Raw genomic sequence first — 26,673 nt, 5'->3', positions numbered from 1 at the left:
TAACCTCCATCCTTAGCCACTTTCAAAAGTCACCTCATTAACATAGCCAAAGATCTTTGTCACTCTCAACACTTAAAACAATTCCAAGGGTTTGGGGGGGTTGTGAGCTAGAAACTGTGGATGAAGAACAAACATATATGAGAAACATATTTTGTCCATCTGAGTGGCCAAATATATATTTCTTATAAATTGTAATATCTCAGTGCCCCATTGGGAAGAGTGCTGAATGAAAAATTGGAACTTTTGAGCCCCCCCACCCCCTACTACCCTGGCCCAGGCCTCCATATCTCTTATACTATTGTATTATCATGCTTAGACTCAACCTCCCTAGCTGTGAAATCAGTTTCATGGTGGCTAGAAATACATTTATCCAAGCAGACAATCTGCCTGGTAGAATAAGGCTCATTTGTGTTATTATAAGTGTACACTCGCACAGCTTTAGTAGTTCTGATGTTTCTCTAGCCAAAATCACTCTCCTGAACTCCCCATCTATCGAGGTGACATCATAATCTCATAATCAACATGTCCCAAATTGAACAAACATCTTTTCTCCAATAATTGGCTCCAGTCCATCACCCAAGCAGGAAACCATTGCAAGCCTCTTCCTCTCTCTTACCTCTCACTTCTAATTGGTCACTAAATGTCATGGATCTTAGATAAGACTTAGTTCTTTCCTTTCTCTTCATCCCCACTTTCAGAGCCCCATTTCAGGGCCCTTTTGTCTCTGGACAACCTCAGAAGCCTTTGATCTCAGCTAGCCTCTTGCATGTAGCTTTGTCCCCCATCTGCTTTGCATCTTTCATACTTTTGTCAGAATTCATTTCTAAAAAGTGTAAATCAAATACTAGTCCACATTCTTTGGAATGGTGTCCATGTTCTAACCATGGACCACTTCTATAGCTCAATTTGTCTTAAACCTTCTTACCCAACTTTAAAAAAGACTTTCAGCTCAGTGACCACAGCAGTCACCTTAAGCATCCCTAACACTGTGTGTGCCTGGAAGGGTTTTCCTCTGTCAAGAGCCTTGTCTTCCTCATCTTTGACTCCCTGTTGCTTAGCAGAGTGTGGCAAACAGAGGTGCTCAACAAACATTTGCCGACAGAATTGTGTACATACATAACATCTGAATTAATATGTTAACATGCCATTAGGGAGACTTTTAAAAATTGTTTCAATCCTATATTCTTGGAAGTAAGACTTTTTTTTTTTGACTAAAGAAAGATGATCTTAACTAAATGGATGGTTTGAATAAACTTATTTTACCAAGTTTCTTCCCATGTGTTAGTCCACTAAGGCTGCTATAGCCAAAATCCAGAGATTGGATGGCTTAAACAACATTTATTGCTCGTGGTTCTGGAGACTGGTGAGTCCAAGATCAGGGGGGCTGGAAGACTCTGTCTGGTGAGGGCCTGCTTTCCCGCTATGTTCTCATATGGCAGCTGGTGAGGTTTCAACATATACATTTTGGAAGGACACAAACATTCAGTCTCCTGTACTCTACTGATCTATTGAGTTAGTTATGCATAATTTGTTTCCATTTTAGTTTTTTGCATTTTAAGAGGTGCTTTCCTAAGTTGTGTAAGCATTATTTATATTCTTTTTTTCTCATATGTTTCAGTTTCATGCTTTAAATGGCAAAAATATTTGCAACTACCAGCTGGTCTGTGACAGTGATGTGAACCTGCAGAATAAAGAATCTGTGACCCACTGTCTGCAAATCTTGTCCTCCTTCAGGCTCATCATGCAGGTGGCTTTGCCACAGGAGCACCTGTGCTGGATTATCTTCAATGGTATATATCAGTGTTCAATATTTTATTTTTCATTGTGTCTTTCAGGAAGTCATTTAATTGCCAAGTTCGATGGTGACTTGATTACCTTGTGATTTAGATAATGTTCATTTCATAAGAGGACAGTGGTGGGCTTTGTTACATTTTTATCACATTTTAGTTTGTCCTTACCAGCAGGGACTCATACAGCAAGTGTGTGGATTTTCTGCTCAAGGGAGGATCAGAGCTGTGGAGATAATCAGTTTCACATATAAACAAAATACGGGGCCACAGTTAGTAAGTCGATATTGGGTTGGCCAAAAGTTCATTCATGTTCTTCTATAACATCTTACAGAAAAGCCTGAACAAACTTTTTGGCCAAATAAATCTAAGTGGAGAAGGATCAGAGGGCCCTTGCAGGTTAGATTATTTCTAAGCATCATCTACTTATCGGTCCTCTCCTCAAATATTTTGGCCAGTGACTAGGGCTTCCTACATATCAACCTTCTCCTCCTACTTGTTTTTGAGTGAGGAACTCTGAGAATGTGCATGTATATGTGTATATGGTTTATTTATATACACATATATGCGTTATATAGATAGACGTATGTATGCATTATATATGTCTCATAAAATGAATCTTATCTAAATCTTATAAAAAGGTAACCTTTTTTTTCTTTTAAGAGTTACAATTTAAATTCAATTTAAATTCTCTTTAAAGTTACAATTTGAAGTTATAAGGAGTAACCTATAATATTGTTCTCTGGATCACATATTCTTGTAAGAAAAAGAATGACAGTCTGTTCTGAGTTTATAAGATGAGGGCAAAACAACTTGAAAGAAAGCGTATTGGATTTCCTCTCATCCATGGTAGCTGACAGTATGTTTCCTAGTCTTTTCCTTCTTCACTGTCCCCAAATAATTTTTTTTGACATTTTGACTGTAATCAGACCTTACATTTGCTACTGAGATGAGAGTGTCTCTGGGAGACATTTTTCAGGCCAGTGATTGTTAAACTTTTGCATCCCATCATCATCAGAGTTGCCAGGGCCATGTCTCTGGGTGAATTGCTCATGCATCTTGGCAGGGACTGAGCCAGAGCAGAGCTTCTGTGCTCAAGAAAGGGTGATACCCAACCTGATGGTTGGGCCCTGGGGTCAGGCTCTGCTTAAGAGGTGGAGATGATGCAGTGTGACTCCCTATCAGAAATCCTTCAAAGATTCCCACAAAACCACCCCCCTCCCATTTTCTTTTTAAAAAGGACAATCCCTGTGTCTTCCACATCCTTTATTCTGCTGGGTGCTTTTTCTTTGGCATCATGTTCTAGATTTTATCCTGTTTCCTAAATATTTTCCTGCTCAACTCTATGGTTTTAGAATCTAGCCATGTTCCTATATGTAAACCTGGTTTGTTAACTGCCTGCTGAATTGTATTCGGCAGAGACCCATAATAAGGATGGGCACCTCGTTTGCCCTGCTTCTCTGACCTCACAGGTAATTCTGTAGTGAGTATCCTCACATCGGTCCTCTTGTAGACCCGTGTGAGAGTTTTCTGGGACGTGTGCCCAGGAGTGGTTGCTGGATTGTGGGAGATACATGCACTTAGTGTCATTAGTTGCCATCCCTGTTTTAATTAACTCATCTCAAACTTAAGTGCCAGGCATTGTTCCAGGTGTTAGGGATACAGGAGTGGACAACACACAAAAACCCTGTTTCTCATGCTGCCATAGTACTTCAGAGAGATGATAAACAAGTCAAAACTAAGTGATGTGTCAGGTGGTGATGAGGACTGTCTGTGTGTATCGTTAGTCATGTCTGACTTTTTTGCACCCCCATGGACTGCAGCCCACCAGTCTCCTTTTCCATTGGACTTCCCAGTCAAGAGTATAGGAGTGGGTTGCCATTTCCTTCTCCAGGAGATCTTCTCGACCCAGGGATCAAACCTTCATCTCTTGCATTGGCAGGCAGATTCTTTTACCACTGAGCCACCTGGAAAGCCCCTGATGATGAGAGCTATGGAGGGAAATAAAGTCTAGAAAGGGATTAGTGAGAGTGATGGCTGGTCTGGGGCCTGGGCTGCAATTTTAAATAGAATGGTCAGGGTAGACCTCACTGGAGATTTGAACAAACACCTGGCTGAGACATCTGAGCATTCAGGGCAAGGGCATTCCGACTGGGAGATTAGCAAGTGCAAAGGCCTTGTAGTTTTAAAACTTTGGAATTTGAATTGTGAAAAAATGACCTGCCCAGTCAATTTCTTAAAATACATTCGAACTTTCCTGCTAAATATTAACACTCTTTAATTGACTATTATACAATTATAAGAGTTGGTTTCTTAAGTTATTTAATCAATCTTGGTTCTTTCACAAAATCTAACTGGGTAAATGAATATTGGATAATATTGGATAATATCTGACTTCTCAACTAACCTGAACACAAATCATTTAAGCCTTCAATAGATTATTTTGGTGGTGACTGTCTTTGATGAAAAGGAGTCACATGTCAAGGAATCACTTGTCACAAGTCACTCTGTATCAGGGATTTGGTTAAAACATCAAACTAAGTTCCAGAGGCATTCTGAGATCATAAAGATTCAGTCTGTGTTCCATTTTGAACCATTTACTCTGTCCAGTGGGCTTCTGCGGTGGAATCTGTAAGCCATGCCAATATCCTGAACCATCAGGGAAGAATTCCATTATGGTCAGGGTGCACTAGGGGTGCAAAGATTAAAGGTACATCTTTGAAGTTCCAAGGGCCCTTGTTATTCTTGAGGGTGGTCTCCTGGGGCTTTCTGAAGTCCCCCAGTTCCCATTGCTGAATGTTTGTCTTGAGTTCCCTGCTCACACCTGAGTCATGTGTTTTGTGAAGAGTTACATGTCTCCTATGCATATCCTCACTAGGTGATTTTTTTCCTAAGTAACACAGTTATACAGATCAGGTCAACAAAGCCAAGTTAAGAATGCTGAGCCTGAGCTCTTACTAGCTGAGGAATTTTTCCCTACTGGATCTTACTGCAGATAAACAATTCTACGTCATGAGAGCAGGCACATTAAGAATGCTGAGGCTCTGAATGTGAAGGACTTAATTGCATTCTCTGTGAACTTTATGGTTGTTTAAGTATTTAAGATTTTATTCAGTATATTTTGGTCACTGATTTGTGTCATATTTATTATGCCTGCAGGTGTATTGTAATCAAGGGATGTGTGTTTTGGAGCAGGTGCTATTTTCTTAGAAGCTTTTTAAGTTTAAAAGTGAACATAGGATTTGTAATTGTTGAATTGTGGCGCTTATGAATTTTAGATCAGATATTTTATGGGAAATATTTAGATTGCTTGCCATTATAATTAAATGCCTTTTTAAAGCATGCTATACTGTCTTTCTGAAGTGACTTAGCAGCAGCAGCATACTGTCTTTTGGGTTATGTTTATAGCCTGATAATATGTTTTCTATATAGAAAGATATATGGTGATGCCATTCTCCACTTGTCCTCCAAATGCTGCTATGAAATGAGCTGTCTATCTTCATTTAGTTATTGGCCTGATTTTAAAAATGATTGTACTTGAATGATCTTACATAGGAGTTGGAAATGGCATTTTTCATCAGAGTGCTTATGGGACGTACTTAATAATGGGATAGATATTATATGAAACAGCAAGTGAATATAATGTAACCTATTATGCATTATGAGTTTTAAGTTATGAGTTTCTTTGTTGAGTATTGTGCTATATGATTAAATATGTATCCTAGTCTTATTTGGAGATAAATCTTTAGTTATGCAACTGTGAGGAAACCATGGGAACCAATAAAATTTTATATGAATTAATAAAACCACAAAGTACATACATTATGTTATTAAAATATCCTTTTGTTCAGTATATTTCAAAACTTAAACTTATGTCTTACTATGGAGCTTGATCTGCATTTTACTGGAAGAGCTTAGACTGTAACTTATGGCCCTGATACTAGTTGGCTAAACAAATACCTCAGCTGTGTTCCAGTCATGAGCTGGCTTTGTTTTATAGTAAGGGTTGGGTTTCCCTGGTGGTTCAGAGGGTAAAGCATCTGCCTACAATGCGGGAGACCCAGGTTCGATCCCTGGATCCAGGGATCCCCTGGAGAAGGAAGTGGCAACCCACTCCAGTACTCCTGCCTGGAAAATCCCATGGACTGAGAAGCCATGGGGTCCCAAAGAGTTGGACACAACTGAGCGACTTCACTTTCACTTCTTACTGACCAGTACTTTAAAATGCCTTTAAAGTAAGACTAAGTTTCCTGTGTTAACATTTTAAAAATATGGTCATATTAATTCTTTTAAAAATTTAGCTGCAAGTTATAAAAAGTTTTATAATGATTATAACTTTGGTCATTATCAGATTTTCTTATAAGAGAGTCATTTGTTTTGAGAACTACCAACTTAAACTACAGAGTGTGGAATGTAGAGTTCTATCATGTGACTATAAAATATACTAATCTTTTTCTCCATCTAGGTACCATTTACATTTACACTATTTGCAGAAAATTGATGATCAGAGGTCATTCTTCCAAGGTATGAAATTTACTGTCAGAATATCTTCCCCTGTATTTCCTGGTTTTCTTAAGACTTTTGTTAGCATTGAATGCTAAACAAAGAAAATTTAATGACTTAGTATCACAAAAGTTAGTGGCTGTATTTGTATTACTAGGTATACTGTTTTTAGTTTTCCTTTAACATGATCATAAATAAAAATGTAAACAGTTAAAGTATTCATGAAAAGAAAGAATTTCCCAAATGGATAGATATTTCTCCAGGGTCCCTCAGTCTTTCAGATTAGTTGTAACTTGTCAATATGATACTGCTGCTGCTGCTGCTAAGTCACTTTAGTCGTGTCCGACTCCGTGCGACCCCACAGACGGCAGCCCACCAGTCTCCCCCGTCCCTGGGATTCTCCAGGCAAGAACACTGGAGTGGGTTGCCATTTCCTTCTCCAATGCATGAAAGTGAAAAGTGAAAGTGAAGTCGCTCAGTCGTGTCCGACTCTTAGCGACCCCACGGACAGCAGCCCACCAGGCTCCTCCCTCCATGGGATTTTCCAGGCAAGAGTACTGGAGTGGGGTGATATAGTTATTAGACGGATATTCAGTATCATATTGTGGAGAAGGCAATGGCACCCCACTCCAGTACTCTTGCCTGGAAAATCCCATGGATGGAGGAGCCTGGTAGGCTGCAGTCCGTGGGATCGCTAAGAGTCGGACACGACTGAGCGACTTCACTTTCACTTTTCACTTTCATGCATTGGAGAAGGAAATGGCAACCCACTCCAGTGTTCTTGCCTGGAGAATCCCAGGGACGGGGGAGCCTGATGGGCTGCCGTCTATGGGGTCGCACGGAGTCGGACACGACTGAATCGACTTAGCAGTAGCAGCAGGGTAGCCATTCATTCTAGCTTGTCCAGGACAGTCCTGGTTTATGCCTGCTGTCCTGGAGTAATTATTAATAGTGCTCACTTTTACTTTTAAAAGTATTGTAGTTTGGATGGTAAACTATGGTTAGCCTGTGGGTTACTTGCTGTGGAGCTCGGACCACATTTGCTTGAAGAACTTGCCCTGTACTTATGGCCCAGATACTCGATGGGTGAACAAACACCTCAGCTATGTAAGTCATGAGCTGACGTTATTTTTTAGTAAGATTCGCACTGACCAGTACTCACTGCTTAGTTTTAGCTGGAGGGAATGGCTTCTGTTGACTTCCTTACCATGTTGGTAGCACCTTTGTCTGCAGGAGACGTATTTATTCCCTGTGTTCACTATCCAGTCATTGGAATGTAGGCCAAGAAAGGACAACATTCTGTCCTCGAGACCATGCTTGAGTTGTTGCTGGCATTTGCAGCATTGCTATTTGAGTCTTCTCTGCTGCTGCTGCCATTGCCTTCTCCATGAGTCTTCTCTATTGTATGTAAAAACTTGCTCTGAATATTTGGACACTCGGGACAGATATTATTTTCCTTATTTCCTCAAAACATAGCCAAGTATCTTAAAAACTGACAACACTTAAAAAAACAGATGCCAAGATATTTGCATGCTTAATGGATAGCATAAATTGTGTGTTCTCTCTCTCTGTTTTGTTCCTTGCATTTAAAAGCTCTATTACTGACAGTGACTTAACAAACTCTATGCCAGCATTTTGAGTGTGAATTAAAACAAGGAGAGGCTGTACCATGCATAATGTAAATTTGGCCTAGAGACTATTCCAATGATTCTCTATTCAGTTCCAGATGATTTCCTGAAAGGAATTTAGGAAATCTCCTGTTGTGCTTGCTGTGGCAACAAATAACTGCTCCACAGAATCACCATAGTTTGGTCTGCTTATAACATTCGTCTGGCAAGGCTTTGAAGGGCAGAGATGTCTGTGCCAACATTTAACTGTTGGTGTTTGTACTTGCTAATGCTGAGGGAATTTTGATTTAACGTGATAGCCATCTTAAAATAATTCCTTATTTATATTCTGTGTAAGATTTCTTCTCTCCCCCTCATATAATGTGAGTTTCTCATTGACAGAATAAGGAAGGCCCGAAGGAGGATCATTTCATAGACCCAGTCTGTGGAGTGGGAGTCGGGGGAGTGAGGAATGCAAGAATTTTGAGATGGTGGGTGGCTGCACAATTGGCACTTGCAGATCAGGCTGGAATTCTTTCAATGTATGTTCAGTGTAATAAGATTCAAGGAAATTAATTTTTTACCCTGAAACTCACAAACCCTCAGCTGATGAGTCAACTCCTGAGCTGAGACTCTACATGGACTCGATGGGTCCATTTAATGGGGACAGGCCCTTGGCAGTCCGGCCCCATCTGAATCCTCCTGATTTTGTAGCTACTTTAGAGTTCAAGTCCATTACAGTCCAAAACAGAAGGAGAAACAGACATGGGGTCCTTAGGTTTTTAGTGGTGTCACCCCAGAGCAATCTAAACTCCTATTCCTACAGGATTTGGTAATTATGATTACCACTTGTTATTATTGAATATTTATCGAATCCCTACTATGCGTTAAGTGCTGTGTGAAGGGCTCTGTGTACACAATAATGCCTTGGTAGTCTTACAAGGGTGAGACCTTAAGACTATCATCACTGTCCTTTGTTGAATGAATGCTTACCATCTCTCAGGTATGCTTCTAAGCCATTTTCACATATTACTCGTTGAATTCTCACCAGCACTTGGAGAAGGTAGCGTTATCACTTATGTCTTACAGATGAGGAAGCTGAGGCTTGGAAGGGTTGCATATCTAGTTAGGATAGTCAGAGATGTAGCTGAGGCCAGAGCCGATGCGTGAACGATGGTTGTCAGATTCTTCCACAGACCATCACATAAAGTTCAAGTCCAGACTTTAAAGTGCCTCTCTTTGCTCCCCTCAAAGGCTGTGAACTGAAATAAGTGACGCTGCACTGCCATCTTGTGGCTCGGCTGGTTAATCCTTGTGTGGTTCTTCCTACTGGACACCTTAACCATGCTCTTGCTAGGCTCCTAAAATTTGTATTTTTCAAAGTTTTGTTCTGTTTTCTTTTAATGAAGAGACTAGTCCTGTTGAAATCATCAAATTTTTGTTAATAGAAATAATTCTTTCTTTTATGGTCAAGAAAAAAATGCTGCAATCAAATTAAGTAGTTTTTTTTTGAAATGGCATTTCAGCTTCGAAACCTGAATGATGGTTTCTCAGAACCCTCAGTGGAATGATGGCTTTTCTTCTATTCATTGAAGTTGCCCTGTGTAGTGGGAACAATCCTGCTGCCCTTAGGAGTCCAGAGACCCGAATTCCAGCCCCAGCTCTGTCACTTCCAAGCAGTTTAGCCTCTTGGAGTCAGATTAGGTTACTTTTAAGGTTCTGTCTGGCACTAAAAATCTGTGATGTGGGATCTTTTATACTAAATCTGAGACCACACCCAAATATTATGTGAACAACTGGTAACTGTAGCTAGTTTTATTTTGAAGTATGAAGTTTTGAATACCAGGAATCCTGAGAGCTTTGAAAGCCACGTGGATATAAAGGGGGAAAAATTTGTACATGATTTAATCCCACGCCCCGCAAAACACAACTATATGAATGCAAAAATCCACAATAGGATTTCTTTATAGCAGATAATGTGAAACTCAAGAATTTTGATAATTGTTAATTCTGTTTTAGTTCACAGTGTGGCAAAATTAGCAAACAATGACAGAAACAATTAAAGCAGCAATAAAGCAACCCCAGGTTGACTTAATAGAGATATAGGGACCAGAACCAGAGAGTGAGAGTTTCATTTTACTGTGCTCTAGTCATATACTGTACAGGGACATTGGCCACCTCAAATAATACCATGGTAAGAGAGGGAAGCTTTGTCCTGGGTAGATAGAAGTGCTTGGGGATCTTAGTCCTGGAGAGTGCTGGGGGAGCGGCAGCCTGCATAGATGCTTTCAGATTCTTGGAAGGCTGTATAATTCTCAAGTTGAGTCTTGAGTGGTCTTGTGCTGTTCTAGAAGGCATAACTAGAACAAATGCACTGGAGGTGTATCAAAATGATTGCATTTCAGGTTAAAGAAGATCATGTTTAGAAGTGTCTTCTTATGCCACGTGGCACATTCCTTGTTGATTGTGGGCAGAGAAGGTGAGGGACATCAGGTGGTGGTGTTGGTGATGTTGAGGGAATGAAATTAGATTCTCAGCCCCTTGATGCTATGATTACTAGAAATATGTAGCATCAGGAACTGAAACTTTTCAATGAAGGTCTGTTGTCGATCAATCAACAGAAATTTGTTGCTAATAACAATTGCATTGTTGCAATTAGCTCCTTGGGCTTCCCTTGTGGCTCAGCTGGTAAAGAATCCTCCTGCAATGCAGGAGACCCTGGTTTGATTCCTGGGTCAGGAAGATCCCCTGGAGAAGGGATAGGCTATCCACTCCAGTACTTTTGGGCTTGCCTTGTGTAGCTCAGCTGGTAAAGAATGTGCTTGCAATGTGGGAGACCTGGGTTCAAGCCCTGCGTTGGGAAGATCCCCTGGAGAAGGGAAAGGCTACCCACTCCAGTATTTTGGCCTGGAGAATTTCATGGACTGTATAGTCCATGGGGTCACAAAGAGTCAAACACGACTGAGTCACTTTCACTTTCATGCCTTTCATAATTAGCTCCTCGACTAGTGTTGACATTTGGTAAATGTTAAGAAGAATAAGCTGAGTTCATAGGACTCTAGGAGCTAGGCAGGAAGACATTGTAAAATGGCTAACTTGAGATTTTGAGTTCTTGAAATTCTTCTTTAACTTTTAAATGCTTATTTTTTAGTTGACTCATTATTTGTGTATTTTTAGCGTCAGTGACTTGTGCTCACCATTCTTCATTTGATTATATTGAATAAAAATTGGCATTATTCCCTTAAAATGAAAAGACACTCAATCGTGCCCTTTCTGATTTAGGCCTTGGAATACCTCCTGTGGGCCAGTATATGTATGGAGTCTTCAGTGCCTCTCCTGTCCATCAGGTACTTGACGTGGAGAGCTACTCTTTACACAGCTGTCTGCCAGTGCTACTATGACTGCCAAGCTGGTGTTCATGGAGAGGTAGGCTACTTTTTGGGCTTCCCAGGTGGCACTAGTGGTAAAGAACCTGCCTGACAATGCAGAAGATGTAAGAGATGTGGCTTCAATCCCTGGGTTGGGAAAATCCCCTGGAGGAGGATGTGGCAACTCACTCCAGTATCCTAGCCTGGAGAATCCCATGGACAGAAGAGCCTGTTGGGCTATAGTCCATAGGGTTGCAAAGAGTCAAACACACTGAAGTGACTTAGCATGCATGCGTGCAGGCCACTTTTTAATTATGAGGATGCTAATACTTAAAAATACAACATATTCAGCATTTTCTTCATTAGATAAGTGGCAAGAAAACAAGCAAACCAACGAAAGCCAAAGAACTGGGATGAAGCAGGGATACAAGTCCCAGGCTTTATTTGCAGACATTTGCCTGGCTTCTCCATTCTGTGAATCTCTTGCTTTTACTTTCTGCTTCCCCGTTTATTCTCTGTTCACTTCCACCATCTTTGCTTCTTTTCTGAATAAGATCTCTGATATCTTCCCTTCCGCTTTATATTCTTGTATGCAAGCCACTTTCCTTCCCTGTTTAGTTTTTGTGTTCCAAGCTGTCTACTATCTGTTTGTTTTGTTTTTCTCTGCTTCCAGCCATCATTTATTTAGTATACTCTATTTCTTATTTTTCCTCTTTTCCTGTATATATTTTTGATTAAATATTTGAAATGTAGCTTAACTGGTTGGAGCTTCTATTGACCTCTGCCACATCTCTGTGCAAATGAAATCCGGTACCCTCACTATAGTATGTAGTACTCTGCTTGTCAATAGACCGGTAAGAATTAGAGACAGGCATTCCTTCCTTTGGACCATCCCATCCCTGCACCAGTGAGCATAACTTGGTGAGTGCAGTGGGGTCTGGATTTCAGCAGGAGAATAGCTTAGTTCAGTCCTTGTGGGATACTTTTCTTGCCTAGGATACATTCTAGAAACTATTCACCATATATGCAGAGTTAGTCTTAGTGTACTAGTGGTGGCATATTGCTGTAGCTATTAAATTTATCAGGGATAGACATGTTTGCATAGTTTTAACCATTTGATTCCTATTGCAATTTTTTTCTTATTGAAAAGTGTAACCCTTTATGTTACTATTATGTTCTAGAAACATCTTCATGAAAAATCATAAATTATAAATAAAATACTTGAAAGAACTGCTAAAATAAATGACAGGAATGAAACTCATTTTGCTATTATCTCTATCATAGCAATAGAGAATTATAATAATGGTGATCTGATTAAATAAGCAAGCCCACCTTCTTCCTTTCCTCAGATATTAATAAACACTTTCTATATGTTGGGTACTGGAAATATAAAAACAAGGCCCTTTAAGGACCTAACAATTTAGTTGACAATGTGTACAGTTGAATAGATAATACAGCTGGTTTTGGTGGAAAAGTTAGAATTTGAGAAGAGCACCGAGGAGGGGTGTGTGTGTGTGTGTGTGCATGCATGTGCAATACTGGAGAAGTGATCATCTATAAGAAGCTACTCTGTAACCCAGAATTTGAATTTCCTTACTTTTTTGAATTTCTTTACTTTTCTGCATTCTAAAGTTAGTATAGCCAACATTTCATTGACTTTAGATTTACAGAAATTAGTGGTGCTTCTAGGAAATGATTGATGGGTCAGCTACTATGTTCTGAAAAAGTCAGCATCAGCCTAGTTTAATTCACAAATTAAATCAAATGTCTGGGAGAGTAAAACATACTCTCTTGATACATTTTTAATCACTGTACTCTAATGTCTTATGAATTAAATTTATTTTAATTGCATGTAGGCATTTGCTCGGCGTGCTTTAGCTAAAATTGATGAGTTACGGCAACTGGAATTAATGAGTTCCTCACAACTACAGGAAGAATCCAGAGAATATTATAGAGAGGCCACAATAAAGGTATAAAAATTTCATGAGATAAATCCACTGTACTCTACAGATGATGAAGTACTTAATATCAGTAGTTGAGAAGTGTATCCCATTGATGCTTCATAAGTAATTCTTCTTTTTGAGGCAGATGGCAGTCATGATCTTCAAAAGAGGAGTATTTGAATCTAGAAGAAAAAACAAAAGTTTCTTTAGACCAAAGATAAGAGTTAACATAAAGGAAGCACAAACTGTAAGTCTCAGAATATCTTCTGTGTCTCAGACTATTTCTACAGTGTTTATGTTATACCTCTGTGTCCTTAATGCTTGATCATTATTCTTCCCTGGTGGCTCAGATGGAGTAGAATCTGCCTGCAATGCAGGAGACCCAAGTTTGATCCCTGAGTCAGGAAGATCCCTTGGAAAAGGAAATGGCTACCCACTCCAGTACTCTTTACTTGGAAAATCCCATGGACAGAGGAGCCTAGTGGGCTACAGTCAATGGGGTTGCAAACAGGCCTACAACTAACACTTTCACCACTCAATATTAAATCCTGCCCCGTATCTGTGATGACCTAGAGGGATGGGATGGGGGCTGGGTTGGAGGGAGGCTCAAGAGGGTGGGGATGTATGTATAAAAGCTGATTCACCTTGTTGTACAGCAGAAACCAACAAACATTGTAAAGAACATTCTTATCCTCCAGGTAAAAAAAATCCTGCCCCCAATCCCTGCAAATAGAAGAATGTCTTCCTAATTTGGACATGGTCTTGTTTCATCCTTTCCTCAGAGCTTTTGTACCTTCGCATAATCCTAGTTTTGTAATGTTAAAGGGCAAGAAGCTGAAGAAAAGCCTGGGAAAGGTTCAAATTTACTGCCTTCTGAGTAAGACCACAGAAGCCTTTTGACCACTCGGTGTCAGTTTTGAAGGTGTTGAGGATGGAGAGGAAGTGGAGGCACCTTTTCTTATCAACTTTCAGTTTCATCTTTGGAGTATTTAGGATGTAGGTTGGGCTTCCCTCATGGCTCAGTGGTAAAAGAATCCACCTGCCAATGCAGGAGACACGGGTTTGATACCTGATTAGAGAAGATCCCATGGAGAAGGAAATGGCAACCCACTCCAGTGTTCTTACCTGGGAAATCCTGTGGACCGAGAAGCCAGAGTCGGACACAACTTAGTGACTAAAATAACAACAACAGGATGTAGTTGCACTAGAGTAGTAAACGACCCCCATGTCTCAGGGGCTTTAAAACAAAAACTTATTTCCCACTGGAGTCAAATGTTATTATAGTTATCTGCTCATGACTGATGCTCAGGGCCAAATCGAGAGGTGGTCCTCATTTGGAAAACTGCTGGGTTGTTCTGCCAGAGGAGACCTAGGTCGTTCTGCCAGAGGGGACCTAGGGGAGCTGTGGAGGACTTCACGTAGGTAGTGATACTCAGTATGGAAGTGACTACAGTCTTCTTTCTCACCAGCCAAAACCCCTCACACAGCCCCTGTTGGCCACAAGTATGTTTGGCCAATTGCACTAAGGGAGGAGAGTGGGACATACATATGCCTGTGGGATCTTCTGCCCTTTCTCCCTTCTGTCTTTTTCCCTCTCCCACTGTCTTCCCTTTGGCCATTCGGAGTCTCAGTGTTCCTTAAATCCCAGCTCTATATATCTTCGCAGTGCCCTGTGACTGTTGTGGATAGCTGTAAACTCTCTTCTATGAGCTTCTGTGTAAGGATTGAAAATGAAAGTGGAGGGGAAGAATATGAACACTTTCTGACAGAAGAGATGTAGAATCTCAGAACCTGGAAGGGATTTTGGAAATCGTTTGGTCAGTCCTTTTCTATTACAGATGGGAAAAATAAATCCCAGAGTATTTAAGCCAGCTGCTGGCAACCCTTGAACCAGAACCCAGGTCTCTAGCCCAGGGTATTCTAAATAATCCAATGACTGCTGTTCTCTTTCCTCATTTCTTTTTATAAACATTTGAGAGGGCTTCTCTTTTCTTTTAAATGAATTCAAATACTAAGTGAAAATATTATTTGGACACAGTAACTTTTCATTGCTACTTAGTGTCCGTGGTATATTGACTGGTGAGCCCAGACATACAGTTCATACATCCTTTTAAATTGTACCCCTTACTGACTCATGGTGTCTAACTGGTCAAGGGTGGTAACCTGCCAAATTGTAGATAATCCATTGGATGAGCTGCTGAGTAGCCTGCATCTGGTATCATTAAGTAGTTATGCTATAGTGTTTGTTAGAGAGCAGGGGTCATATTTTGCAGAATGTTCTGCTTTATGCTTATGAAATCATTTTATTATGTTTCTACAAAAGAAAATGATTTCAATATGCATTAAATCTATTTTATAAAAAATTTCTGAGTTTGTAGGTCAATTGTTAATTTGCAGTAAATCATTTTGACTCAAAGGATTGTTTTGTAGGACTATTAATTCAGACTTCTGATAATTGACCATTTAGTGATTCATTCAATAAATATTTTAAAGTAACTTCTCTGTGAACAAAATATGTAGAGGTTACATTCTAGTGGAGAAATTACAGAATAAATAAGTAAATTAAAGCCTGTGATAAGAATTAAGAAGGAAATAATGGTGGTGACTAAATGAGTTACATGTAACACCCCTAGAATGTTCCTGGCAAATGGTAGAGCCTTAGTAGTATTAGCTGTTACTGTTATTTATTTTTCACTCATTCATTTAGTAACCATGTGTCAAAGGCCTACTGTGGTCCAAGAGTGGTGGCACATATTAATAGAAAAGATGGGAGTCACTGTTCTGTCTTTTTTGAATGACTTTGAAATAAGAAGCAGGATTTGACTGGACAGGGAGAACAGGAAAAACATTCTAAGTAAAGGACAAGAGCATGATAGTAGTTTGGAGGCAGAAGTAAGCAAAGGCTTTTGGCACACAGTGAGACAGTGACACTGAGCTTGAACAGGGCGGGTGTATTATGTTGAGAAATTAACACAGTAAGTCTAATGGCATAGATCTCATGGGAGCCATGGTATTCAGGATTGGAACTTACTGCATGGGTTGTATCATTCAGCTTCTCATCCATCCTGACATTTGAAAAGATGTCTAGTATACTCTAGGCATAGCTCAGTTGGTAAAGAATCCGCCTGCAATGCAGGTGACCCTGTTTCAATTCCTGGGTTGGGAAGATCCCCTGGAGAAGGGAAAGGCTACCCACTCCAGTATTCTGACCTGGAGAATTCCATGGACTGTATAATCCACAGGGTTGCAAAGAGTCAGAAATGTCTGAATGACTTTCACTGTCACTTTTCACCCTAAGCAGTACATGTACCAGATTTGTCCAGTACTTTTTATTACTAATATTTTAGTTGTTTTCCAATCTTTTGCTATTATAAATATTGATGTAGTCAACATCTTCAAGTATATTATTTTTTCCTTCTTTTGTTTCCTGTGGATAAAATTTAAGGTGTAGAATTTGAGTAAAGTTACAAACACTCTTATTTCTCTTGATGTATATTACCAGATTGAATTTCTGAAATGAGTTCTCCAAGGTGACAATCTGCATATGCCAATCTCACCATTATCATTTTGATATTATTTCTTAATCTTTAAAATAATTAAGGTTTCATAAAATGGCTTGTTTTAACTTTATTGTTTTCAACCAGCTTTCCCTTACATTTGTGTTTACTCTTTATATTTTCTTTTTAGGTGAATTATCTTTCACAGTCTTTGACCATTTATCTACTAGAGATTTTAATTTTTGAGTTGTATTTGAATAGGCTCATTATTTTTATAGACATTAATATTTTGTCATGTTTGACAATTCAGTGTATTTTTATTACATTAGCTTTAAATCTTTTATAGATCTTTTAAATATTTCTATTTTAAAATCATTTGCTTGTTATTCATCTATAGATCTGATAAATATTCTAGTTCACTTTTTGTAGTTTCTCTACAATATTTTAAAAAACAAAATTCAGTGTAATCTATCTGGGATTTACCATTTCATTTTGAATACTTCTAATTATTAGGAAGTTTATTATGTTGTTTAACTATAAATTTTTAAACTTCTGTTTTAACCTATAGCAAATATCTTAGAAGAAACCCTGACCTCTGTTTGTAAAGCAAGAGGCCTGAAGTTCAAGTTTTACTGTTTTTTTTTCTTTTTAATTGGAGTATAATCACTTTACAATGTTGCATCAATTTCTGCTGTACAGCAAAGTGAATCAGCTATATGTATATATTTACCGTCTCCCTCTTGGATTTCTCTCCCACCCCACCCCCATCCCATCCCTCTAGGTCATCACAGAGCATCGGGCTGAGCTCCCAGTATTATATAGCAGTTTCCCACTAGCTATCTATTTTACACACGGTTCAGATCAGTCACTCAGTCATGTCCTACTCTTCGCGACCCCATGGACTATAGCATGCCAGGCTTCCCTGTCCATCACCAACTCCTGGAGCTTGCTCAAACTCATGTTCATCAAGTCAGTGATGCCATCCAACCATCTCATCCTCTGTTGTCCCCTTCTCCTCCTGCCTTCAATCTTTCCCAGCATCAGGGTCTTTTCCAGTGAGTCAGTTCTTCACATCAGGTGGCCAAAGGATTGGAGTTTCACGGTAGTAGTGTATGTATGTCAATCCTAATCTCCCAATTCATTCCACCCACCCCTTCTCGAAAAACAGTACAGATGAGTCTATTTACTGAGGTTTTTTTTTTTTTTTTTAACATATCAGTCAACCTAAGGGTTGAAAACACATAGACTCTAATAAGCAGGGAAGTTGGTGTTTGGAGAAAAATAGTCCAAAGCAGCTTTATTTCTGCTTTTGCTTTTCTGTCTTCCTCAGTTTGCCTCAGGAAGATGAATAAAGCAAGGAAATCATAGGAAATGTGGATGCCCACTAACTGGACATGGATTCTAGAAAAGCCAACTAAAGCTATCTTTCTTATTTCCTGGTAATCTAAGTACAGAGAACAGGTCATTAGTCAGAGAGAAGAATGAAGTGTGTAGGTAGGCCATCTGCCAGGAGTGAAATCCTTCCAGGCCGACACAAAATAGAGTGACCGGGGATCCGCATGGGGATGTGAGTGGCACCTGCTTCTTTGTATCCAGTTGGTCAACTCTTCTTTACAGTTAGCTGCCACAAGACCCGTTACTTATATGATAAAATATTATTTCCAATTTGAGTTTGGGGACATTCTTCATTAGAATTTCCACCTGGTTTTCTAAAAATGCTCCACCCAGACTCACTGACTGTCTGGAGATTTGGTTGGTGAATCTAAAAAGCTCTCCTGAGAGATTCTCAGGCAACTCGAGTTTTTCCTCAGGGCTGTAATTAAGTCGCCGCAAAGCATGTGGAGACCAATGCTGTTGTTTATTAATAAAGGGCCTTTAGAGGCTGTCTTGGAAACACAAACATAAAGAAAAAGCAAAACACTCTCTGACATACATCACAGCAGGATCCTCTATGACCCACCTCCCAGAATATTGGAAATAAAAACAAAAATAAACAAATGGGACCTAATTAACCTTAAAAGCTTCTGCACATCAAAGGAAACTATTAGCAAGGTGAAAAGACAGCCTTCAGAATGGGAGAAAATAATAGCAAATGAAGCAACTGACAAACAACTAATCTCAAAAATATACAAGCAACTCCTACAGCTCAACTCCAGAAAAATAAATGACCCAATCAAAAAATGGGCCAAAGAACTAAATAGACATTTCTCCAAAGAAGACATACAGATGGCTAACAAACACATGAAAAGATGCTCAACATCACTCATTATCAGAGAAATGCAAATCAAAACCACTGTGAGGTACCATTTCACACCAGTCAGAATGGCTGCGATCCAAAAGTCTACAAGTAATAAATGCTGGAGAGGGTGTGGAGAAAAGGGAACCCTCTTACATTGTTGGTGGGAATGCAAACTAGTACAGCCACTATGGAGAACAGTGTGGAGATTCCTTAAAAAACTGGAAATAGAACTGCCTTATGATCCAGCAATCCCACTGCTGGGCATACACACTGAGGAAACCAGAAGGGAAAGAGACACGTGTACCCCAATGTTCATTGCAGCACTGTTTATAATAGCTAGGACATGGAAGCAACCTAGATGTCCATCAGCAGATGAATGGATAAGAAAGCTGTGGTACATATACACAATGGAGTATTACTCAGCCATTAAAAAGAATACATTTGAATCAGTTTTAATGAGGTGGATGAAACTGGAGCCTATTATACAGAGTGAAGTAAGCCAGAAAGAAAAACACCAATACAGTATACTAATGCATATATATGGAATTTAGAAAGATGGTAACAATAACCCTGTGTACGAGACAGCAAAAGAGACACTGATGTATAGAACAGTCTTATGGACTCTGTGGGAGAGGGAGAGGGTGGGAAGATTTGGGAGAATGGCATTGAAACATGTAAAATATCATGTATGAAACGAGTTGCCAGTCCAGGTTCAATGCACGATACTGGATGCTTGGGGCTAGTGCACTGGGACGACCCAGAGGGATGGTATGGGGAGGGAGGAGGGAGGAGGGTTCAGGATGGGGAACACATGTGTATCTGTGGCGGATTCATTTTGATATTTGGCAAAACTAATACAATTTTTTAAAGTTTAAAAATAAAATAAAATTGTAGTTGGAAGAAGAAAAAGCAAAGTCTTTGATGTAATGGTAGCACAACATATACTTTAATAAAATCTGGAGTGACATCTTAAAAATGGAAACCCTAGAAGCAGCTGTCTCATCGACAGGCCAACCAGTCTCTCTGTTAGCATTAATAAAGCGCACCTTACTCATCTTTGCCTTATGCCATCAGACATTGTAGAACTTTAAAAAAGTGGGCTGTATTTTTTTTTTCCCCAGATGCCATGGCCGCGTACAGCCACAGAAAAGCTGTTGGAGGAGTTGTTTGACAGCACTGCCTCCCGATTTCTGGCTGTCTTGGAAGCGCTCTCTGACTCAAATCGGCGAATACTACAGACTGGACCTGTTTTTACAGATGAAGTAGAAGTTCGTGATGTTGTCTCAGAACTGTTTATGGCAGGAAAAGAACTTTTAATAAGTAAATAAGTTATTAAAATAGTATTTTATAAAAAATAAAAATACTATTTTGTGGTGGAACATAAATAACAAAAATTTTAGCATGATATTTGACACATAAGAAACCAATACCAATTTATTGATCTTTTTTTCCTTAAAGATTTCTTTTTTTGATGTAGAACATTTTTAAGTCTTTATTGAATTTGTTACAATATTGCTTCTGTTTTATTTTGTATTTTTGGTTTGCTAAGAGTTTTAAATTCTGAATAGTTGTTGAATTTTATTAAAACCTTTTTCTGGGTTTTTTGAGATTTATTGAGTTCATCAAATGGATGAACTTTTTTCAATTAATATGGTGAGTTACAATGATTACTTATATAATCTTTAACCACTTCATATTCACTGCATATTTTTGGAATAATCTTAATCTGGAGGTGAGAATTATTCTTTTGATATATTTCTTGGTTTTCTTCCTAGTGGCTAATGTTTCTGTTAATTAGATTTCTCTTCTTACAAAGTCCTTTTTGGATTTTCCTCTCAAGGTCATGTCGGCCTCAGACAAAAGTTGAGCTTTCTGCCGTCTTTTTCTATTATCTGGAAGAGTTTTTGTCAGATTGGTGTTATTTCTTTCTGAAAGTTTGAATTTGCTGGTGAAGGCATTTGGACCTGGAATTTTCTCTATGGAAATGTTTTTAGCTATGGATTCCATTTCTTCTATAGATATAAAATGATTTAGAATTTCATTTTCTTTTAAAAAATCTTCTGTTTGGTAAATACTACTTTGATTTTATCTATATTTTCAAATTTTCATAGAATAGTTTATGACATCATCATCACCTTCTGTGTGTGCTAAGTTGCTCCAGACCTGTCTGACTCTTTGCACCCTATGCACTGTAGCCCGCCAGGCTCCTCTGTCTGTGGGATTCTCCAGGCAAGAATACTGGAGTGGGTTGCCTTGCTGTCCTCTGATCTTCCTTATCCAGGGATTGAACCCGCATCTCCTCTGTCTCCTGCATTGGCAGGTGGATTCTTTACTATTAGCACCACCTGGGAAGCCCTGTCATCTTCTAAGTGAGCGTAAAGATGTGCATGTGTGTGCATGTGTGTGCCCATCTGAGGGCAAGGAGCCTCTGTACTGCAGTTCGGTCTCGTTTTTTCTTCACGAGGAAAATACAAGATCTCAAAGGAGAATTCCTTTGACTTGCTTCTCCCACACCTGAAAATTTACCTTCATCTGCACCTTTCCTTTCCACTGTCTCTCATTAAAATGGAAGGGATGTTCTTCCTCTTTCCCTTTAGGTCTTTGGGCCATATCTCTGCAAATTGCCCCTTCATCCCTATCCAACTTCCTCCCCAAATTTCTTCCTCTTGTTAGAGACAGATTTGTTGAAGGAATTGCCTTTGTTCACTGTTCCATATTCTTCCCCTCCTACTTATACTTGGCAGTCTGCTGTCATGGACAGAGAATGTTGTGGACAACTTCCTTATTGTTCAGTTGAAAGTCAGTGCTTTTCCTTTCTTTGCTTTCTGTAGCAGTTGTTGTTGATGACACCTTCTTTCTCTTTAAATACTCTCCTTTGCAGCCTTTTCTCCCCACCTGCCCTTCTCTTACTTGTTGGGGTTCTTTGCTGTTCTATTTTTGGCAGCCTTCCATTGCTCACAGCTGATCCACTTACTTACAGTGCCTATGTGATGACTCTGGAGCTCTGTCCCTATTTTAGGTCTCCTTTCTGAGCTCCTAGTCTGTAATATCCCGCTGTGTATTTTGCTAGTTTACTCTTGCTAATTCTCTATTTTTGAGATTCCACATTCTTCGTCCCTTTGGGTGATGTTTCCTGACCGAACCTCCTACCCCACACCTAGGTTTGAGGCCCTTCTTATTTGTCCCCAGAGCATCCTGTGTTTGCCTACTAGATTTTTTAAAAAATTATTAAAAAATATTTTATTTTTATATTGAAAGAAAGTGAAAGTCACTCAGTTGTATCTGACTCTTTGCAACCCTGTGGACTATATGGTCCATGGAATTCTCCAGGCCAGAATACTGGAGTGGGTAGCCTTTCCCTTCTCCAGGGGATCTTCCCAACCCAGGGATTGAACCCAGGTCTCCTGCATTGCAGGTGGATTCTTTACCATCTGAGCCACAAGGGAAGTCTAAGAATACTGGAGTGGGTAGCCTACCCCTTCTCCAGGGTATCTTCCTGACCCAGGAATTGAATTTTTATATTATATTTTATTTATGCATTGTGTTTTGGGCTGCTGTGCAGTGTGCGGGATCTTAGTTCCCAGACCAGGGATCAAACCTGAGCCGCCTGAAGTGGAGGCACAGAGTCTTTTTTTTTTTTTTTAAAAAACTTTATTATGAAAATTTCCAAACACAACCAAAAGTAGAATGTACAGTAAACCCTGTGTATCTACCACCGGAGGCCTAGAATCTTAACCACTGGACCACCAGGGAAGTCCTTGCCCACTATGATTTCTTGTTTTCCCCGCCAGAGTGTGAGTTCTGTGAAGGCGAGAGTTGTGTTTGCTTTTTTCCCTCATTGTTTCTCAAGTGCCTGATATTTAATGTTTGGTAAATATTTCTTTGCACAAATGACCCTCTCTTTTCTTTTCTAGTGTCAAATATTGGTGCAGATGGCATACTTGATTTTCCAAAAGCACATCTTTTGGAACTTATTATAAAAAAGAAGAATCTTATTTCTGTGAATGCTGCCGTGAAATTTATAAAATTAGCTTTCATGTATGAGGAATGGAGTTTATTTGAATCTGCGGCTGGGCAGCTCATTGATTTTCTCCAGGTAATACATGCAAAACAATTGCTTTGTTTTTATGGTATTAACATGACGTTGAAGTGCTAATTAACTTGTGAGATATACTTTCCTTAGAGGCAGGATGACCCAGCGTCAAAGAAAGCGGAAAAGAATTTAATTCTTCTTGTTGCGATAGAACCTTTGATCAATGTAAAGAGAAACAAAGGTTTGATCTTTCCTTTTGACAACTACAAAGAAGGTCAAGTCTATGTAAAAAAAATTGCTGTTCATGGTGAGTGTTTATTTGCCTCTTTGAAAGCTTAAGATGACTTTATACGCTCTCTATAGGTGAAATGAGAGAAAGAATATTCAAGGTAGAGGGAGCAAAAGTGTAAAGGCCCTGAAGTGAGAGTGTGCTTGGTTGTTGCAGGAACAGCAAGGAGGCAGATGTGGCTGGAGTGTTCTGGTGGTGGTGCTGGCCTTTGAGAATGTGGTAGGAACTGAGGTCAGAGAAATAGCTGGATGCCTGATCTTGCAGGTTCCTAGGCCTTGTACAGGTGCTGGATTTTATTTATTTACTTAAAACACTTTTTTTTTGTTCACACTATGGGGCATGCGGAATCTTAGTTTCCTGATCAAACCCACACCGCCTACGGTGGAGGCACAGAGCTTTAACCACTGGACCACCAGGGAAGTCTCTGGATTTTTCTGTTGCAACATGATTTTGGGTAGAAAAATGAGGCTCTATTTTAGCTGCTGCCTTATTAATGAGAGGTCAGCAGGGCATTGAATCAGAGGTATCAGTTGACTTTGGCAAGGAAAAGTTTGATGGTCTCCTGTCTCTTTCCAGTATGCAGAGTTTTCCATTCTGAAACTCAGTTTTAGGAGTTATTGTGTATATAAATGAACATCTGCAGCCTCTGTCTTTTAGAGAATTATTTAATCCCATGTTTTATGTTTTATCACATGCTTAAGGCATTGCATGGCTGCTCAATTGTGGTAAATAATTTGTACCAAGTAATGATGCTTTTTTTTTTTCTTCTAGTAGTTTCTGAATAGATATCTTTGTTATTTTTATTTCAACAGTCACAGATGTTTTAATATTATAAACCTCAATTCCATTATGGACATAGCTGGTATACAGATTGCAGATAATGAAAATGATAATAGTCCATTTTAATTGAATTAAAGCCTACTTAGATTAGTTTTCAAATGGAAGCATTTAAAGTGTCTTATTGACATATTTGCCCAGATATCATTTTTGTTATTTTTGGAGAATTTCTATGTTTCTATGCATTTTCTACTTGAAATTTTGTAACTTTTTTTTGTGTGTGTGTGCTTCATTTCCTGTACTTTATAAATGGAGATACTTATGTGAAGTCTTGTGGATACTCAGAAGACATTTTCCATTTGGCGACAACCTTGTATTCCTGTGTCTGTGACTCTCCACAGGTGAAAAAGTTATTTTGGACAATTTGTAATAGTGTCAAAAGAGGCTCTTCTCCGTAATTTAAAGCCATATTTAAAAATCACAGGAATTTCACCTTGCTGAAATTCTATACTATTCAGTCATTAGGATAAGACATTGAGTTATATCCTGACTTATAATTTTAAATTTATATTTACTATTGTTATCATTTTGGACATCTATCTTTTCCTTTCAGGGAAATTTCAAGGCCAGTTATATTTCTGATAATGGAGGAAATGAAGCAGTAGTTTTGATGAGAGTTAATATTCTTAATGAAACCCTCCTTTCCAGTGCCTAAATGCAAAGCCTAGTTACTGTTTGGAGTCACTTAGCATACAGTGCAGAGAAGGCAATGGCACCCCACTCCAGTACTTCTGCCTGGAAAATCCCATGGACGGAGGAACCTGGTAGGCTGCAGTCCATGGGGTCGCTGAGGGTCGGACATGACTGAGCGACTTCACTTTCACTTTTCACTTTCATGCATTGGAGAAGGAAATGGCAACCCACTCCACTGTTCTTGCCTGGAGAATCCCAGGGACGGGGGAGCCTGGTGGGCTGCTGTCTATGGGGTCACACAGAGTCGGACACGACTGAAGCGACTTAGCAGTAGCAGTAGCAGAGTGCAGCTCTGGTTTTAAAACTGAATTCCGTGGATCCTCAGAGCATCTCTGAGGTCACCATTTCCTTCTCCAGGAAATCTTCCTAACCCAGGGATTGAACCTGGGTCTCTTGTATTGCAGGCAGATTCTTTACCATTTGAGCCACCTGGGCACCTCCTAATACTATCACTTTGGGAGTTAGGAATTCAACATAGGAATTTTGAGTTGACCATTCAGTTCAGTGCAGTATGTATGAAGCTCTGAGAATGTTGTCTGGCACACATTAAATGTCATATGTCCATATCTGTATATCTTATTGTTCTTATTTATTTACTTTACCACTTTTGCTTTCAGAATGCTCAGCCGGATAAGGAAATCGTTGTGGACATGATAATGTTCCTGTGGCAGAAATGCAAATTAGGAATGCAGCGGGTCACTGTGTCCAAAAATGACTACTCAAAGTTTACCCAGAAGATCAGTACTAATAAAGTATTCCTTTTTGTTTCCCTTCATATGCTTTTTGTTATTGCTAATTTCATTTGTGATGCACATTTCAAATCTAAATTTTCCCTACTTACCCACCTGCATAATTACTATTCTTTAAATGTGGTAATGAGGGAACCTTTCCTTTAAGTGTATTCCCTGTACTTCTGCTCCAGCTTAGTTTTGGGAAACAGGGAGGTGTTTCAGTTTTTTCAGGGAGGAATAAATATGGTATGTTTAAAGGTTATATGAACTTGAATAAATTCATTAAGAAAGTGAATAATAGAAAACAAATAGATAAGCCATTTTAGCTCCCTGGTAGCTCAGACAGTAAAGCGTCTGCCTACAGTGTGGAAGACCCGGGTTCGATCCCTGGGTTGGGAAGATCTGCTGGAGAAGGAAATGGCAATCCACTTCAGTATTCATGCCTGGAAAATCCCATGGACCGAGGAGCCTGGTAGGCTACAGTCAATGGGGTCGCAAAGAGCTGGACAGGACTGAACGACTTCACTTTCACTTTCTGTAATAATACTCTATTTAGACTAAAGAGCTCTCTCATGGAAAGGAAAAAGTGGAGCAGGTCAATATTATAACCTAGAAACTTAGGAGAGAGTATTTTAACAATAACTCAGTCTTCTGTGATTCTGAAGCCTCCTAAGATTAGCTATATTAGGATGCATGGACATAATTTTATCATATACTCTAAAGAAACAATGATCTGGTGCATAAATGTTGTTTTCCCATTTTAACTCCCAAAATGTGATGGCTAATTTTATGTGCTAAGCTTTGAGGTTATAGGCATGAAAGACAGCTTCTAAGGCACTCAGTGTAGAGCCTGAAACACCTACTTCCCCCTCACTATTTGGGAGGACTTTGATAGTGATAGTCACTGCTGCTTTTTGGAGGGAGAATGACAATTTTGAGGATACAGATAATCTTCATTGATACATAAAAAAAGTCAGATGATAAAAGAAGGCAATGGCACCCCATTCCAGTACTCCTGCCTGGAAAATCCCTTGGACGGAGGAGCCTGGTAGGCTGCAGTCCATGGGGTCGCTAAGAGTCGGATACAACTGAGCGACTTCACTTTCACTTCTCACTTTCATGCATTGGAGAAGGAAATGGCAACCC

At 39.4% G+C, this 26,673-nt stretch overlaps 1 protein-coding gene across 6 annotated transcripts in view; it reads left to right on the top strand.

Annotated features, from left to right (window-relative positions):
- The window catches only part of CFAP54 (cilia and flagella associated protein 54), a 304,320-nt gene that overhangs the window by 19,084 nt on the left and 258,563 nt on the right, over positions 1-26,673 (top strand). For 5 of the 6 annotated variants that reach the window (XR_011464166.1, XM_070370322.1, XM_070370320.1 and 2 more), the window contains exons 4-13: positions 1,619-1,790; positions 6,253-6,311; positions 11,180-11,323; positions 13,122-13,235; positions 13,354-13,455; positions 20,066-20,264; positions 22,859-23,040; positions 23,128-23,284; positions 24,359-24,444; positions 25,414-25,548. Coding sequence is in view for 5 of the 6 variants with exons in the window: in XM_070370322.1 (XP_070226423.1) it covers positions 1,619-1,790; positions 6,253-6,311; positions 11,180-11,323; positions 13,122-13,235; positions 13,354-13,455; positions 20,066-20,264; positions 22,859-23,040; positions 23,128-23,284; positions 24,359-24,444; positions 25,414-25,548 (1,350 nt within the window). In the remaining variant the exon portion in view is untranslated. The remainder of the gene's footprint in view (positions 1-1,618; positions 1,791-6,252; positions 6,312-11,179; positions 11,324-13,121; positions 13,236-13,353; positions 13,456-20,065; positions 20,265-22,858; positions 23,041-23,127; positions 23,285-24,358; positions 24,445-25,413; positions 25,549-26,673) is intronic. The other variant, XM_070370321.1, reaches the window with a different exon arrangement.

This window comes from Bos mutus, chromosome 5 (genome assembly GCF_027580195.1).
Source record: "Bos mutus isolate GX-2022 chromosome 5, NWIPB_WYAK_1.1, whole genome shotgun sequence".
Lineage (NCBI taxonomy): Eukaryota > Metazoa > Chordata > Mammalia > Artiodactyla > Bovidae > Bos > Bos mutus.
The sequence above is the reverse complement of the archived record's forward strand: the minus strand, read 5'-3'. Positions and strand labels throughout refer to the sequence as shown.